Source organism: Conger conger, chromosome 7 (genome assembly GCF_963514075.1).
Source record: "Conger conger chromosome 7, fConCon1.1, whole genome shotgun sequence".
NCBI lineage: Eukaryota > Metazoa > Chordata > Actinopteri > Anguilliformes > Congridae > Conger > Conger conger.
The window spans coordinates 10,732,828-10,752,374 of record NC_083766.1 but is presented as its reverse complement, the minus strand read 5'-3'; the positions used below and the strand labels follow the sequence as shown (position 1 = coordinate 10,752,374).

General features: G+C 40.6%; 2 protein-coding genes across 4 annotated transcripts in view; both read right to left on the bottom strand.

The window, feature by feature from the left end:
* Positions 1 to 9,172, bottom strand: part of LOC133132671 (sodium/potassium/calcium exchanger 3-like) — a 31,564-nt gene extending 22,392 nt beyond the window's left edge. Inside the window, exons 1-2 of the mRNA XM_061248303.1 lie at positions 8,757 to 9,172; positions 3,301 to 3,396 (exon numbers count right to left, since the gene is read on the bottom strand). Coding sequence (XP_061104287.1) covers positions 3,301 to 3,396; positions 8,757 to 8,853 — 193 coding nt within the window. The 5' untranslated portion in view covers positions 8,854 to 9,172. The remainder of the gene's footprint in view (positions 1 to 3,300; positions 3,397 to 8,756) is intronic.
* Positions 9,173 to 14,491: 5,319 nt separating this feature from the next.
* LOC133132562 (signal-induced proliferation-associated 1-like protein 2) overlaps positions 14,492 to 19,547 on the bottom strand; it is a 34,861-nt gene continuing 29,805 nt past the window's right edge. For all 3 annotated transcript variants that reach the window (XM_061248043.1, XM_061248042.1, XM_061248044.1), the window contains one exon: positions 14,492 to 17,667. In XM_061248043.1, coding sequence (XP_061104027.1) covers positions 17,524 to 17,667 — 144 coding nt within the window. In that variant the 3' untranslated portion in view covers positions 14,492 to 17,523. The remainder of the gene's footprint in view (positions 17,668 to 19,547) is intronic.

Here is a 19,547-nt window from a genome sequence, read left to right as displayed (position 1 = left end):
AGTATTTTGTAACTTGTACAAAGTAAAAGTAACTTGTAACAGTCAAAACATATGATTTTACTCATTCATATTTACAGTTCATTGAATCTATCAGCATGAAGTTGTTTTGTCAATTCTATCAATAGTAGTTAGCAGTAACCTTGATTCATAGTTGAAAACCAACACAAGGCTGATTGGGTTTTTACACATGACAGAAACTCATGTATCATCAACAAATGTATGGGAACAAGACAATTGAGATAATTTGTTCACATGACTTACAGACAATATATTCATATGAAAATCACGAACTATATTAGAGAATTGATAATACTGCACTGTTGTGGGAGTGGAAACATATTTTATGCAAACCCTTCAATCTTATTTTAACTGACATACTGTGTAAAGGCTTATACAACAACTGTTATAAATTGCTCCCTTGACAAACCAAGGGAAATATTCTTTGACGATTTGCCAGACTTTCGTTCTCAGTACTCTACTCAAAATACTAAAATAATCTCTGTGGAAAATGAACTCAATGGACAGACAATCTTCTTTAGTAAAACAAATAAATATCCTTTATAAATGTTTGTGCCATCATTATTGATACTTCTGTAAGACATGTTTTTTAGTAATTTTTTTCTCCATTGCACAGTCCCCAGTGACTGAAAACATAGATTTTTCCAAGTTTTTTTTTAATTAAACAATCAGTTGCCAAGCAATGTGGGCCTCAAATGGTACTTGATTATGGCTAGACATGGTTGCCTGAGCCCTTTTAAGGAATAGAGAGATAGAGAGAGAGAAAGAGAGAAAGATTTTACCATAAAATCAGGAGGATATGGGCAATAATTTTCACGATTTATTAATCATTATGACTGTTGCATAGTACCACTCTAATACTATTAATACTGTTTCCTTCTATAAAAGTAATCCAAATGCATATGCAATCAAACATATAACTAAAAGCATTCTTTCTTGTTCAAAAAAATTGCTGTTTTGTTGTTCCTTAAAGGAGTGAATGATATTTTCTCTTTGCATATGTAAATATCACAATTATCTTGTTTACATTATAAACAGTATAAATATACACACTTGCACCCACACATGCGCACGCACACACACACACAAACCGCACAGACAACCACACAAACACACACACACACACACATTCCCATGCTGTTATTTCCTGTTCCTTTTTCCTATTAGGGATACAGGGAACCAGAAACCATATATAAGTTGTTTTCCAGTACTGTGGAGGGCTCTTGTTGACTGATTTGTTTAATGCTGTTTTTCTATGTTCATGTGCTCTACTTCCATATTATTTTGAATGGATAAAATGCTTAGAGATTATTACATTTCAATAATACATTCGGTCATATACATCATATATTTGGTTATATAGGGGCGACAATATAGGGGTGACAATGGCTCAGGTGGTAAGAGTAGTCGTCTGGCAGTCGGAGGGTTGCCGGTTCGAAACCCACCCTGGGTGTGCCAAAGTGTTCTTGAGCAAGACACCTAACCCCCAAATGCTCCTGACGAGCTGGTTGGTACCTTGCATGGCAGCCAATCGCCGTTGGTGTGTGAGTGTGTCTATGAATGGGTGAATGAGAAGCATCAAATGTACAGCGCTTTGGAGAGAGGTGCTATATAAATGCAGACCATTTATAGCACATGCATAGAAAATACCTATATAAATATATAGGCATGAACATAGTCCCCTCGGAAGGTTTTGGAGCAGCAAGGTCAATTCCTTTGGAATACAATACACTACAATACACTGAAGACAATTGAGTTTGAGGTCAAATGATGTACATGAGATGACAGATAAAAATGTCAGCTTTTATTTCCTGGTATTTTTATCTAGATTTGTTAAGTAACTTATTATCTTTTGTATCAGAATACTCCATTGTTGGAACGTGAGTGACAAGTGTTTCTTGTTGTGCAGATGAGTCCTGTTAGATTGATCGGTTAAACAATAAATAGTTCTAAATGTCTACTCTTGGTTTCAGCCCTGGGTTTTTACCTGTGAAGACAGCATTTGTGTTAGAAAAGATAAACTAACATGAAGACAAGAGAGCTGTCTTTGGGAGAAAAGCAAACCATTTTAAAGCTTCCAAAAGAGGGGAATAATTGGGAATAGCTTGTACAACAATGTGGAATGTCCTGAAAATGAAATAAACATCTGGCGTACTGAGCAACAGACATCAAACTGGTCGACCAAGGAAAACAACAGCAGTTGATGACAGAAACATGGTGAGATCTGTGAAGAAAAACCCAAAAACATCAGTCAGTGACATCACAAATGATATCCACCGGGCAGGAGTGAAGGTATCTCAATCAAACGTTCAAAGAAGACTTAGAGAGCAGCAATATAGAGGCTGTACCACAAGACGCAAACCACTCATCAGTAGTAAGAATTGGAAGCGAGATTACAATTTGCAAAGAAGTACAGAGATGAGCCACAAAAGTTTTGGAAAAAGGTTTTATGGACTGCTGAGACCAAGATGAACCACTACCAAAGTGATGGAAAGGCCAAAGTGTGGAAAAACAAGGGATTTGTTCATGATCCAAAACATACAAGCTCATCTGTGAAGCATGGTGGAGGAAGTGTCATGGCTTGGGCTTGCATGGCTGCTTCTGGAGTGGGCTCACTAATCTTTATTGATGATGTAACTTATGATGGTAGCAGCCAGATGAATTCAGAAGTCTACAAAAACATTCTGTCCGCCAACTTTCGGAGAAATGTGTTCAAAATAATTTAGAGGAACTTCATCATGCAGCAATGACCCAAAACACACTGCCAACAAAACAAATGACTTCATTAGGTTTTAGACCGGCCAAGTCAATCACCAGACCTTAACGCAATTGAGCATGCATTTCACCTCCTGAAGAGGAGATTGAAGGGGAAAAACTCCCCGAAACAAACAACAACTGAAAGCCTGGGAAATCATCACAAAAGAAGAATACAACGGTTTGGTGATGTCACAGGCTTGATTGTAGTTATTGCAAGCAAGAGATGTGCAACCAAATATGAAGTGTTATTTACTTTCATTGACTTTATTTTGCTCACCTAAAAAATGGGTAGTCTGATATCAAAGGTGCTATGTTCTAAGTAGTCAAGGTGTAAATACCAGGAAATAAAAGCTGAAGCTTTTTCTCAACCCCAAATGTATTCAGCGTATTGCAAAAACAAAGGAATTGCCCTCACTGTTGCAATACTTTTGGAGGAGGCTGTACACAGGTTTCACTGCAAGTCATGAAATGGTTAATTTTGGGTGATTTCAGTTCACCCTTTGGCCTGGGTTAGTTGATGCTTACGTGTATGCGATGGTTTGGAAGTCTGGTTCTCTCCTCTCTCTTGCATCAGTCTGCGTGAGGCCCAGGTGGAAGGTGGATCCTTGCTGGGATCTGTCTCTGTGCGGAGAGGGAGCAGAGGTGTACAGCATCGTTGTACAGCAGAATTCTACATTATAGTCTTTACATAGACTAAAAATGTGCACTTGAATATTCATTTTGAAGTTTGATCTACATCATTATGTAGCAGAATTCTACATTATAAGCCTTATGTGGCTAAAACCAGAATATTCATTTTGCAGTGTAAATGTTCAATTTAGTCTTATTTTTAGATCCCGCTTTTATATGCAAATGAAAAGCAACTAGTCCAAAAGCTTCATTTTATCTTTCAATCTTGCATCACTCTTTTCATTTTAAAAGTCTTCTTTTGACTTACTGTAGGTCATTTAACGAGGTGAACACTACAAAAGGCTCCTGCCTTGGTGACCCTTCCTTGGCACATAAAAGGTACTTATTCTGCATCAGTTACTCACTGCATTTCAAAGTGATGCATTGGAGCCTTATCTTACATTCTCCTAGCTGAATCACAGAATCATCTTTGAGATTCTAGAGTACTATTCTATATAAGGCAACGTCGGTGTTTTCCCATCGCAAATCATTTGGTGTTCCATCAAACAGCTGTTGTTTCAAAAAATTTGCCTGCTGCCACACACCAAGAGCAATGTCTGAGGTGCACGGAGGGTTCATCTGAAGAGATAGGGGCAAGTTCTCTGACTTCTACACTGTTTTTATTTTGAAATAGAGACACTGATATCAGTTCATGAATCGGTGTTCCTCTTGGCTAGTTAAGAGGTGAAAATGCTTAGAAGACTATAAATGAGAAATGGTGGAAATATATTTCCCTCACAAAAAGCAGCGCAGTTTGCTCTAGTAATAACAGACTCATAAACAAGACCGTGAAAAGTTCCAAGAAATGGGACATCGGCCAAGATGTGACCATGTCGTTTTGTCACGTAACCCATTTCCATTTGATTTGGCTGGAGCTCTTAAAATGGGCATGTATTAGATATGGGTGAAACTGTACTGCAAGTTACAATACACCAGCATTTTACACACTGTATGTCACAGTATTGTGACATTCTACACACTGCTGGGATGAAACATGGATGAGAAGATAAGATTGGGGGTGGGACGGGAGGGTGACTATGATGATGAAGAATAGAGAAAATTCGAGAAAGTAGAGTAAATCATTAAATAGAAATAATAATTAATAAGAATAAAAATAAATAATTCAAATTATAATAAATTATGGACAATTAATGACCAGATGGGTGTCAAAAATAAACAAGTTAAAAGAAAGTTAGATGGAAAGAACAGAGATTTAAACAGGGAAAGGGAAGAATATATCATGAAGGCAGAATGATAGCCTGAGAATGGGAAAGCATAATATTTTTCAACCTCTGCCTCGACTACAACCACGCCGGCAGGCCACATCCAAATACAATAGCTGTGAGCTGTGGGTGGGAGGCAAAGGTTGCCAAAATTTTCCACAAAAAAGATTAATGTACAGCCACACTGGACTGTAGTAGTTTATGAAGCAGTTAAGGAGGAATTCCCCTGTATGAAACTCCTCAAATATATATGGCTACCACCAAAGACAAGGAGTCAATATGAATGCCCCTAAAAGTGAAGAAGTAACAGCAATCTGAACAGATGAACAAGGAGCTGTGCAGATACTGAGTTCTCAAGGGGAGAGGGTTGTGCTATGGGAAATTTCACCGCCTGTATTATGCATCCACTCTTCTTCCACCCACACACAACATTAAAACAGACCCCCATGTACGCTGCACTACACTGCACTACTGACAAAGCTGAAACCCATGTCCACACTACTACACTAATGCTCACATCTCACTTCCACTCAGACATTTTGTCTTCGTCGCACGTCGTAACGCGTGTGAGGGCATAAGCTGATTATCTGCGGTTTCACTGTTAAGGCTCTTAATGAGCGCCTAATTCAACAGAACCAATAATAAAACCTGCTGGGTCTCAGGAAGCCCTGCCTCTGGTCTCCAGCAACTGAAGAATCTTGGGCAATACTTACAAAGGCCTTCTGTGGCCTTTGGTCTAATTTTCACATGCAGTGTTTCTGCTACTCAATATACACCTGATCCTCACAATGTGGCATAAAACACATAAGCTATAGTATGAGTGTTTTATACAATATTCATATATTATGGATATACACTCGGTGAGCAATTTATTAGGTAGTGTACACCAGCTTGTTAATGCAAATATTTAATCAGCCAACCATGTGGCAGCAACTAAAGGCATAAAAGCATGCAGACATGGTCAAGAGGTTCAGCTGTTGTTCAGGTTTGAGCATCTCAGAGACCGCTGATCTCCTGTGATTTTCACGCAAAACAGTCTCAGTTTGCAGGGAATGGTGCAAAAAAGATCCAGTGAATAGCAGTTCTGCAGGCAAAAACACGCTGTTAAAGAGGGAGGTCGGAGAAGAATGGCCAGACTGGTTGAAGCTGACAGGAAGGTGACAGTAATGCAAATAATCACGCATTACAACAGTGGTATGCGGAAGAGCATCTCTGAACACACCTCTAAGTGGATAGGCTGCAGCAGCAGAAGACCAATTATTAAAAGAAGTAGGTCTCATAAGTACCTAATAAAGTGTATATTTATAATATAACATGTATAGTTTTACTATTTATTATACATAGCACAAGCACTAGCTGTTCACAAGAAAAAACTTTCATATGCAAATTAAATCTTGAGCATGCACTCTATCACGGAAGACAGCACATTTTTGACGACTGACAAAAAATTTGATTTATTAGTACTCACTGACAGAGTAGTTTCACAGTATAAATGAATGTTTCACATAATTTATTATGTAGCAGCAACTTTAATGTAACCATTACCTAATGTTAAGAGATATTATGCTAGCTCATTAAGGGTAATCACTCACCTATAAATTCCTGAATGTATCATTAGCTAACTAGGTAGCCAAGTAACATCTGCCAGCTGGATAACTTAAGCAAACTAATATATATTAGCCAGCTACCAGGGTAGATTAGTTTGGTTAATGGTCATTTCTGACTTGATACTGGCTGTAATTAGCTGACGGGGACAGCTGATGAGAGAATTCCCCCCAAAGTAAAATATTTTTGGTCACAAGCTGTTTGTTGTCTCTTTAAATTGGCAGAAAAATTATATTACTCATCAATGTGAAAATGTAATTTTTTAGACCTAGAGATAAAGCTGTGTAGACTTCCATGGTAAGAAATGTTGTGGTTATCTCTCAAGTCACATAAATGCATGAAATGAAAAATCTATTTTTGACTCCCAGACAAAATACACCACTCCAGAAAAGAAACAAAGGAAAACACTAATATAGGAAAGCCTATATGTAATATTGGAACACCACAATACACAAGTTATTTATTTATTCATATAATTAATATCAATCAGGTTTATCAAAAAATGTGCCCCCTCTGACTCATAAAAAACCCCTAATCACTTTTTATTTTCTATGGATTAGTCTAAAAGATCTATACCAGAGCTGGAAGATCCAGGTTAAGAAAGTAAAATTCATCCCCAATATTCTGTTCCAATCACCTTGATTTGCTAATTAGCACAATTCTTCAGCCAGGAGGTAGAACTTATTGGTGAAATCATCAGGCTGAGTTCATGTGTGGAAGAAACACCTTTTTAGGTAGGACTTTTATTTTCCGGATGTTCCACTTTTATGGCTGTGCATGATATTTTAATTCTACTGTGTGTGAGTACTGGAAGGTTTGCATGTTGTGTTTACTATTGAGTGTAAACACTGTTAGTGTTTACTAACAGTGGTTCCCAAACTGTGGGTCGGGACCCCATGTGGTGTCTCCTGATTTGAGGATGAGGTCTTGATTTCTTTGGAGAGAAAAATAAACCTAAATTGTCATTGTGTGTCTCTTTAAAATATGAGCATGTAGGCTACTACATGCTGAACATCCCGATGACTGAACTATAACAAAGCGTAATGCATGAGAGGTCACGGCATACATAGTCACGGCCAATACAATCACGGGTAAAGGGTGTTGTTGGGCACAAGGTGTGTGCGTGGGTGGGATGTTGAGGTCACGTAAATTTCGGCTCGCATCAGAAATAAGTTTGGGAACCCCAGGTCTAGAAAAACAATATAAACATTTATGATACAGGGCTTGAACATTTGGTTCAAGCCCTGTATGGTGGTGGTGGGGACTATATTGATGGAAATATTGTGCAAAGCCCAACATGTTTCAGCATGCCAGAGACACAGAGAGATTCCGTTCCCTGTAATGAATGCCCCAGGGTATGATACCCATCTTTAAGGTGCTTGCTGTAAAGCAGAGAGGCAGCGGGTTCCATACTGTAATTCATTGAACCCAGTCTTTAAAGTGGCACCTTTCTGCACCAAACCATGTGTTAGCATAATGGAATCGCATCACACAGCGAAAATTGGCTGTTAGGCTTTGTCTATCAAAAATTGAAAGGACAATTCCTAGAGAAATGAAGATGGTTTTATACCGTGGTGAAAGACTAATCTCCCAGAGTGACTGGCTGGAGCATGGGGATCTAGGGTGGAAGGAGGAGGAGGAGGACACACACACACACACACACACACACATTGAAACAGCAGTCACTCACAACCCTGCTTCAAATTCAGTCATAAAGGCTTGCCTCTTTAATATTGCATCTTGAGTTACCCCTTTTAGATCTGATGTAATCTACCAGATGGATTGAGACATTACTTTATATATGTTATTTAGGTTACTACAACAGCTAATCCACTTATTTTTTATTTTTGTTATATTAGCCTAGACTAACAGGGTGATCTATCTTTCCAGTAAGATATCTATCTGTTGTTGATAGTAGTGCTGTTAATTTGCTTATTCTTTGTTTCTATTGTGCACTGTTTTCATTTTGAGACCTGTACAGGTCTCAGTAAGGGATGGCTAGCAGGAATTAAACGGGTCTTTTGATGCAGACCGTAATTATGTTTGATGGTACAAACGTTGTTGTTTCACGGAAGTTGTGTCTTATTGTGTTCTATTCTTTTATCATTTCTATTATTTATTAAAAGCGAAAAAAGCCTCCGATATACAGATAGGCTAACTCCAGTGTAAGCCTACAATAGGATTAATAGCTACATTATAATATCATGTTTCATTTGGACCCACCTTCATGTGTAGCTACGTGTATTGTGAATTATTACATTATGATGCTTAGCATTTTGCAGCAGCGTAGCTTAAAGGAAGCATGGCAGCTTCCACTTGGCGAATTAAACAATGCAACAGTATTTAACGATTAAAGCTACTCACTCAATACTAAACTCTAAAATGACTGACGGCAAAATGTCAGTCAACAATATCGCACTTCGCACTTGCACGTTTTCAGTGCTTTAACAAAACCGGTTAGACTATCATTATTAAGCACCTCACCTGTCAAGCAAAGCAGTTGTGTGAGCGCGAGGACAGCGAGCATTCCCATTCCACAGCAGCAAAGCCGCCGTCTTCTGCTCCTGAACACCGCCTTCATCCCGCTGTGCGTCCCACTCCCGTCAGAACATGTCTGTCACAGCGGCAGGAAGCACGGGTCCCACTTCTTCACTGGCGAAGCCTATTCGGAATCCTCATCGAAACCTATTTGTGAATCTAGCTCTACAGATACTATACGTACGGTTTCAAAGTCCTACATATTCTTCGCGTATTTCGCTCATTCTCGATACATGGAAGCATGCATCATGCACTCCATTCCTTTCAATACCACTAAACAATAGGGCGACTTGGAAAAAATCGGCAAGCAAGACCGCCCTTAGGCGTATGAATATAGAACCTGAAGAAGTTGGTGAGGGAGAAAGATTTCCACAGATTCATTCGCACACCCGTCGATCTAGACAATCCGCGGTGATAGGGATATGTTATCTCAACCTCTGTCCACACCTCCTTCCTCTTCAGTTTCTGAGTGTCTCCTTTGTCGTGTGCTGAACGGCCCTTGGAGACCATGCTTCTCTTAGACGATACACACGTGTTTTAGCCTACTAGGAAACACAGACGTATCTACTCTATTTTAATGCTAATTCCATTGTGGGTTGTTTTGACAATATGAGCAATGAAGCTTCCTCTTTTATCCGATTTTCAGAATGAGGGGAAAGTCATGTGACTAAACATGCTGAGAAAACAAATATTTACAGTATCAACATTTTACGTGATTGTGTATGCCTTCATGCAGCCTAAAAATCACATTTACTCAGCTAGCCTAGAACTAATGAAAGATTATCCCATCATCTGAGTTAAACTTGGAAAAATGAATATATTATCTGACATTCTCTTAGTGGTGGGTTTCCTGTAGGCCTACATACCATTGCATTAAAAATAAAATTGGAATATTGGGTGCCAAGGAATGGTTTAATTAGCTATCCACTTTAAAGTAAAGTATAGCTTACAGTACATTCACACAAACATCTACACACACAGAGATTCATGTGCACAAGAAGCACATATGCACACACACGCATATGCATGTGAGAACACACAACGTATGTTTAGAGAACATTATTGAGTCAGGCTTGTTATGCCAGTGAGCTATGTGTGCGGCACATTTTGTCCAACCCCACTGCAGATGCTGCAGAGAGCTCCAGACCCTTATAAAGACATAAACTCAGGATACTGTTGTCATTGTACTCTGTATAGGTGTCAGGACTTGAAAGATAAAGAGCTTTAGTGTCTGCGGTGTTTAGTCAAACTTTCCAGTTGACATACTCCAGAGTAGTGCTTGTATTGTGTTGTCTTGCTCTGCTATGTGCTGGTACTCTCAGAAATGAGTCAATGGGAAAACGCATTTATCTAGATATTCTGTCAGGAAACTTGGCTATCTCAATCTTGCGACAACTTTGCGACAACTTTGTGCATTTGCATGTACTCTTTTGGAAAAAATACATGCAAACTGTGATTGCTTTGTGTAACCCCCTCCCCTGAAATAGCAGATCAGATTTAACAGGGAGCACTAAGAATCTCTGGGTTCAGTCACCTTTAGAAACGTATCTGTTATGGAACATGATCAATTGACATCATAATTTTAATCATGTCAGAAGATCCAGTGGGGTATTCACAAAATTCATGTGCAATGTATTCTTAATGGCGGGGGAGACGTGTCCTTAAGAGTTTATGAAAAGACCAGCCTCAAGGTTATTTTCAATCAAAATGTGAGTGGAATTTAGACAAGGAAGGGAGCCAATGTTGGAAGCAAAATGACTGATTGGTTATGTACCTTCAATTCTGACATTGGGAAAATGGAACTGCACTTCATAAAATAAATATTGGAAGCAACCATGGAATTGTGAGATGTCAAGTTGGATTAGATCCCAAGAACGAAACAGACAGGCTGATGAGTAAGAGCCAAACATCTCTACATTAAAGAAAAAAAGCAACCGAGCAAGATGCATGCATTCAGAATATGTTTTTGTGTAGCTCATGCATGAAGTATAACAAAGTATAATCTTGAACAACTGAGGTCTGAAAGATATCTTATTAAGAATGTAAATACGCTTAAATAGAAATTTTACATCTAATTTTGAGGGAACCTATTTTTTCCTCCTTTGTGAAACACACCACCACCCCCCCAGTGCTTTATTCAATGTGATACATATACTACAACTCGCAAATGCTCTGTAATCAAGACAAGATACACTCACCGAGCATTTTATTAGGAACATTTTTACTTTATTACACCTACTTATTAGTGTGATTATCTAATTAGCCAATTGTGTGGCAGCAGTGCAATGCATACAATCATGTAGATACGGGTCAGGAGCTTCAGTTAATGTTCACATCAGCCATAAGAATTGGGAAAAAAATTGATCTAAGTGACTTTGACCGTGGAATGATTGTTGGTGGCAGACAGGGTGGTTTGAGTATCTCAGAAACTGTTGATCTCCTGGGGTTTTCATGCACACTAATCTCTAGAGTTTGCAAAGAATGGTGCATAGCTATTAATTATAAATATTTTAATTATTGAGGCATTGTTTTTACGTTGTAAGATATTTTTAATTGGCTAGGTAGACAAATATAGGCATGCCAGAAATTAATGTTGTCCATTGGTATGAATGATATGAAGGTGTCCTAACTGAATAGATGCACTCGGTGTGTAATTTCTTTCACCACATTATGATAAGGCCGGGAATTGAACCTGGGACCTCCTGTGAAGGAGGCAAGTGCTATACCCCTACATTCTGAATTGACGTGGGGACAAAAAGGCATCCAGGCGGTCCAATCCCCGGATCTGGCTCCCCCTGCTGGGCGTGTTGCACTGCCACCTCAATTCCCCAGCACACTGGAACCACAACCTCGGAGCTGGGGAGGATGGGTTCTGGATCAAGACCCTGACCTGAACCCTGGAACAGTCTGGAAAGAGCATCAGGTTTAAGGTTCTTAGAGCCTGGTTGCTATGACACCACCAAATTGCGCTGGAGAGGATGGGTTCTGGATCAAGACCCTGACCTGAACCCTGGAACAGTCTGGAAAGAGCATCAGGCTTAAGGTTCTTAGAGCCTGGTTGCTATGACACCACCAAATTGAATCTATTTAAAAAGCACCCACCTGGCTTGACAATAATTTAGTCATTTTGCCTGTTAAATGTATTCAAGATTCTTGTGGTCCATCCAAACTATGAAGGGATGATACGATTTGGGAGAGAGGGGTCAGGTAGAGTGATGACAGGAATAGATGTGAAGTGACCCTTCAGTGCTTGAAAGGCCTTCTCAGTTTAAGTGGACCAGGCAAACTTGGCCAAAGTTTAGTGAGGAGAACAGCAACAGAACTCAAGCCTCTGATGAACTTTCTATAAAAGAGAAAGTGTTAAGCTGGAGCCAGTCACTTACTGGAGGTGGAAGGGCGAATAACACCAGCTTCTACCAGTTCCTGATATAATCCTCGATTGCTGTAGTTTCTGTAGCCGAGAGGGAAAATATTCTTCCTCGAGGAGGGGTGGTGCCAGGGAGTAGCTTGATTGTACAATCATAGAGACGGTGAGGAGGGAGTGAGGTGGCCCTCTCCATGTTGAATACCTCCTTCAGGTCGGCGGCATACTCGGGAGTGACTTGGGACAACTCGAGAGGACTGGGGAGCAGGAGAGAGCAGGAGGAAGACCTGGAGTAGAGGCATGTGGTTTGGCAGGAGGAGCCCCACTCAATCACAGACCTGGAAGCCCAGTTGATGTGAGGGATGTGGATGGTGAGCCAGGGAAAGCCTACGACAATGGAAAACTCGGGTGACTGAATGAGATCGAACTGAATCTTCTCCCGTACACTCATCAGAAGAGGTGCCGTAATGTGAGTAATACTGCCACTCCCCAGTGGTCCATCTAGGGCTCTGACACTTACAGGAGGGTCTAAACTGCTGGTAGGAATAAGAAGATTGTTGGCCAAGGAAAAGTCCAAAGAATCACCAGCAGCTCCAGAGTCGGCTAGGGCTTGTAGACTGTGCCGTTGCTGCCCCAGGATATTGTCACAAATAGCAACAGACTGGTAGATGAAGACTTGGGAGGAAGGGTAGCCCCGGTCACAGGACTCCCCATCCTGGACGAGGCTGCCCTTTTCTCATCAACTCAGGGTAGGATGATCTGAAGTGGTTGGGCTTGCCACAATAGAGGCAACACTTTTCTGTCATTCTGCGGTTCAGCTCAGCCTGGGAGAGTTGTGTGACCCCCAAGTTGCACCGGCTCCATGGTGTCAGAGGATAGACTCGGAATCTCCAGAGAGCAGAGCGTGGGTGGACCTGACGCTGTGCAGCTGGACTCTGGTAGCAGATGGGTATCAGATTGACGTTCTCTTCGTCTCTCACGATGATGGCTTGGTCAATCAAGGCCTCCAGGAAGTAGCAATGAGAGCCTCAGCATTCCAGGTGCTCTCTGCTGCCAGAGTGTGAAAATGGAACTGTCCTGACGTAATTGGAACAGCCGATTAGCAGCCGACAACAATACAAATATAGATTTTTTAAATATCTAATCCTTTGGGCAGGTGGTTGGGCAGCAGGAGTCACCCCCTCTGCACATGCTTCTGAGTCTGTGACATGTATTCATGGCTATTTCTGACTTAATGTGACGTTAAGAGGGTAAACCATCCCTCCACAGATATTAAAAGTACCTGATTTAAAAAGTTTACAGCTTGTTACTATTCTGGGCCAAGAAAAGGTCTATCTTTAAGAGAGTGCCAGGAGCATGCTGTTTGGAAGCTCTCCAGTTTGGGCTGTTGAGCAAGTCATAAATCCATTCACGCATATACTGAAGTTTTATTCAACCTGGAAAGTGATGTTTAGGTGGGGGAGTTGATTTGCACTTTGACTTGTGTGATTTTGTAATTTTAGCAGATTACTGTCTGGTGACCAAAAAAAACAAGTTTAGTTTCAAAAAATGCACCTGGTTAAGTAAATAATCACAGATCTGAGATAATCAATGGAGCAGATAATCAATAAGCATTCTTCCATAAGGGCCGTTGGTGGGCCTGCATGTCCACTACCTACCCCTTCTTATTGCTTGCTGAATTTGATGTTTTTATATCTGCTAACTTGACCATAAGAATTGTATTTGAAGTGTGTCTGGTAATATTCAGTGGGGAGTGTGGAAGGCAATGTTTGCAACTAAGCTGTCAAAAATGTATTCATAAGGACTTGCAACATAACAATGTCTTAACCAAGAAAGAATTGTATATTTATTCTGATTCACAAGAACTGTAAACCCAGGACTTACATTAGTTCTCTACAAACAGTTCTAGAAAATCATAACAAGCCAAATGAGCAAAAACACTATGTGCAGATGAAGCAAGAGGACATTTGCCCCACTCAAAAAAGAGAAATGTGTTCAGACTAAACAAACATTTTCCAAGTCTTATAGACTTAGACAGCTTGATTCTTACAAAGGTTATAAAGACAATGGAGTTGAGAGGCTACAAATACTAATTGTGAAAAGACAACAAAAAAGCTAAGACATAGACACTAAGCAAAGAGCAAGACATAGCACCAGACCAGACTCAATACACATGTGACAGCATTGAGCTAAAAGAACATTATGGGCCGTGGCAAATTTTTACTCATTTCATGTGTCACGATAGAACTATTTGTAGTGGGGAGGTTTGCTTCCATGTAAACGACTTCAGATAGACACACCAAAAGGCAGTACAATATTCTTAGATATAGCCAAGATTCTTTATTGCTGACAGTCCTTCAGTTCATATGTATATGTATGCAGGATCAATTGATTATCCACCGGAAAATAAACAAGAGGGCGAACAACCTAACCCAGATAAAAGCAGCTCTTCGAATCCTGGCATCAGTGCACATGGGTAAAACACTCAATGTTTAGTCACAGAGTACCTGATAGCAATAATATGCATGTGCCACACTCTACTGTCATGGCAAACTAAGAACGTCATCATTACATAGTTTACTGATCTGATTACTGTGGACACACAAACGCATACATCTGAAGTACTCAAATGCTGACAAAATCTTCCCAGCTTGAACAGTATTTTAGCAAATAAGTCCTGTCACCTCAGTGCAACCATTTCAGAATTTCACTTAAATTACACATCAAGCAAAGCTATGATGGTTTGTTCAATGACTATGAGGTATGTACAAAGCCTTATCCTTCAGAATCATATCACTGTTCCTGTCTTGTCTATTGAAATGTATAGAAGTGTGATGATAACAGGATAAATAAACATGAAAAATGAAATAACTGTAATTAGCACCACAGTGCTAATTGGCTACATTATCCATGGTAGGGTACAGTTCCCCTGTTTATTTCTGATCCAGCTAACATAAATTACTTTAAGAGCTTGTTGGGTGGTTGCAGCAATGTTTACAATGTAATAATAATAATAATACTAATAATAATTTGTTATTTAGTTGACACTTTCATCCAGTTGATTAGATAAAGTAGGGCACAATCCCCCTGGAGCAATGCAGGGTTAAGGGCCTTGCTAAAGGGGCCAACAGCTGTGCAGATCTTATTGTCTTGACACCAGGGCACCTTCCGGGTCCCAGTCATGTACCTTAGCCACTAGGCTACAGGCTGCCCCAATGTTAGGCACAGGTTAGAATACGTGTAGAATGTTACACATTAGCCAGGTAAGAATCACTCATTGTTGATGCCTACATTCCATATGTCAGTGGTTAAGAACTCTGCTTAAATTAATAAGCTTTCTTCTTTTTGCTTTGGCTGATTTTAATGGGGAGTCAGCTGCTTTGGTGAAGGGGAATGTGCAGTTTGTGCATCTCGTGTGACTCCTTTGACAAGTCAGCACAGTGATACTTCAATGGAGTAAAAGCAAGGGAAGAAAATGCAATACGCAAACTACACATGGCTACAAGCACTCTATCTCTAAATATTGTAATAAAGCAAACAGAAATTACATAAACTCAATGAAACAAACTACATCTGGATTGCAACTTAAACCCTGCACAATTTATATTTGCTTTTACAAAAAATAGAAAATTCCCTCCACATTGCAGCATGAATATCAAGAGTCATCCAGTGTTAAAAACAATTCTCAGCAATTGAATCCCAAGTTTGTGAGATGATAGGTTACATTTTGATTATTATTTAAAATATGGAAATTCATATACTGTCTGAGAACTCAGAAGTTTGATGCATTCTCAGCTTCAGTAACTTCCGACAGACCAAATACTGTACAGTCACATCTATTATATTTTTATACATTGCCACTTTGCTCATGGATAAACACTTAGTTTGCTAATTTAATTCAGTCATCACAATTGTCCCACTTGAGAGGGCATAGGCAACTGAACACATAAAATATACATATTCTTTTATGTCTGATATGTAATTTCAGTAATAACGTAATCTTCACAGATTTCATTTATCGGTACCAGGCATTCACAGTTAGGAAAATAAAATGGATATTCGACAAAATTACAAAAGTACATTCAACATACAGATACACTGAGAATCTTATTTAGCTTTAAGCATTTGATTTTTAAGCATTTGAATCGCTCATTTGTGAAGTGGATACGCAACTGAGCTGGAATGAAAGAGCATCACAGAAGGTTTATGACCTCAGAGGAGAATTCTAGCATCTTCCGCAGTGAGCAAACATCCTTGGTTAAGTGGCACCAGCCCCAAACCACTGTATCCGGTGGCCATACTTTGAATTGCTGAATTAATTTTTCTTTGTTCATCATACACAAACACCCTCTGCCATAGGACAGCACACGGAGCCCGCAGCACACCGGGAAACTTATCAAGCTGAACTTCACTTTCGACTTTCCGTCAAGTTCATGACTTGGACAGCTTCTGTAGAGGCGAGTCCATTTAAAATCTTCTGTAGAGGCGAGTCCATTTAAAATAATGGTACACTGGTATTCCTGGGTATGTATCTATCATCGTTTGCAGCATGAGAATAAAATAATGAATGGCTCAGGTATATTTACTGATTAAGGGGTCTATGACACCTTGTGCTTTGAGTCCCAATGTTCAGGGGTGTTGTGTCCTTTTCGCCTCTTTATGTCTCTCAGACGAAGGCAGTTTGTGGTCTGTCCGTGTGAATTGCTTCCCCATTTTGCCTAATTATTTTCTCAGCAGTGGAAGCACATCTGTCACTTTTGTTGATACAGCAGGCTAGAGAGGGTTTACTTGTTTCACAGATCACACTTCCTGTATCAGTCCCATGTGACCCCCCTGCCACCACAACCACAACACTAAGCAGACGGGAAGACTGCTTAGTGTGCCTTATTGAGAAGGCTCAGTCTGTGGGTGAGGAAAACCTGAAATCACATCTCCTTCTAAACCCCCTCTGAGCGTCTCTGAGTCTGGGAGAAAGTGAAACGGGCAGAGGGGGTTGAGAAGTGTCTCGAACCCTTCGAAACCCCCTCTAACCGTCTCTAAGTCTGGGAGAAAGTGAAACTTTCGTTAACACAGTGGTTAGGACAGAAAGAGGGAGAGAAGTTTCTAGAAGGGGTTCCTGTTACAAACACCAGACCTATAGGGGGACTTAGAGGCTTTGTGAGATCACAGAACCTCCATCGTGTTGAGATCAGTTGTCAGATGTCAAATAAAATCAAATGGCTTATGCCTATGGACACAGGGTTGATGCGCATGGAAAGGAGGGAAGCCAAGTGTCCACGCTGGGATCTCAGTGGGCCAGTATTTATCAGGAATGCCGTAAGGTGTGCATGCAAGGTGTTTGCGGGGAAGCTAGCAGGGCTTGTTGATCTTGCACATGAGCTCGGTGACCTTGATGAGACGGGCCACGGTGCTCTGGGACTCCTCCTGGAGCAGCTGGTTGTTCTGCCGCAGACGTTGAACCTCAGCCTGCAGCACCTCCTTGTCCTTCTTCTCCTGGAGCCGGGAAAGGAGGGAATGGAGTGGGTTAGTGAGGTGGAGAGAGGAGGGCCTTACACACACACACATACACACACATGCACACACATACGCACACACACACAAAAACACACTCATACACACAGACACACATACACTCACCCATGCAGACACACACATGCACACACATACGTACACACATGCAAACACACACTCAGGGACACACAAATGCACACATGTACACACACACACACACACATATAGACACATACACACACATGCACACACAGGGACACACAAATTCACACACATACACACACACCCACACACAGATGCACATACACACTCATACACATGCACACACACACACATACATACACATGCAAACACACACACATGCACATGCAGACACACACACATGCACGCACACACACACACACCCACGCAGGAATGCACACTCGCACACACGCGTACAGACCCATGCATGAATACATACACACTCACATCTGCACGCATACACACATACATACACACTCACATCTGCGCGCATACACACATACATACACACTCACATCTGCACGCATACAGACACTCACACGTAAACCCACACACAGGCACATGTTCCCACCCATAAAAACTCAGATCATCACACACTCAGTTGCTCCTCTTTCCACTTCAAACCACCTGCTGCACTCATCTTCAGTTTAATTGTCCTCTTATTCTAAACACTTGCCACTGCAATTTTTATATTCTATTCGTCAAGGTTGAGTCTAACTCGGAAATAACAGAAGACAAAGAATGAGACAAATGTGGAAATTTGCAGAAGAGCATCTCTGAACACACATCGCAAGTGGATAGGCTACAGCAGGAGAAGTCTAAAAAATAAGTCTAATAAATACCCAATAAAGTGCTTGGTGAGTGTACAGTACTGTGTAGAAGTCAGAGGCAAGCCACAGATACTGAATACATTGAAATGCATTCAGAAGCCTAAAACAGTTTTGTTCTGATTATGAATTGCTTATTGAATAGAACAATCACAGTTCAGTTGGTGACCAGCCCAGGTGTTGAGGGAATTTCAATATTTAGAATGATTTTTCTCAAGATCCACCCAGGAAGAAATACAAAACTTGGTGAGAGAGGAAGACAAATGGCTGGACATTGGAGGGGGAGAGGGAGAGGAGTACAAATTTGTGGTGCCAATCAACATAGAGGATGTTGGATATATCAGCTGGTGTTTGCCAGGGAGAGATCAGCAATGCACAGAGGTTCTTTCTCCAGTGTCACAGGTCTTAGAGAGAGAGGTGGCAAGGATGGATTCTCCAGTCAAGTGCGCATGTATAACTCATTTTAGATTTGAAATTTACTACATGAGATTTCAAAGCTTCATGCCATGTAACGCCTCACACTAATTTCTCCCCTCCACTATCAGCCCACAACTCTTAGACTTTCAGTAGATTAAGGGTCTGATGCACCTTTAACCCAACAATACCACAGGCTTGGTGCTGTTTAGTTAAATTAGGCCACCAATGAACTACGCCTGAAATACACACAATTCAACTATGGACTGGAGTGCTGTACAGTACATTGCTTTTGGGTACGAGGATAGAGTTATACTAAAAATCGCTTCGGCCAGAAGAATACCGTGGCATAGACCACAAGGTCTACCATCTAACATAATGCCTAGGCATTGCTAACAAAATATACATTACATGGCATTCTTAAAATACGTAACAATGCAGAAACATTTGCCACATAGGAAAGGGAACCTGTTATCAACATAACAGGTTTCCCCTCTACGTGGGTACATATCAGGAGGGCAGGGCAAGAGGGGTTAATAAGACTGCTGCTGTAATGGCAGGAATAATGTAGTGTTTGCTGGGACGGTGGGTGGAGAGTGG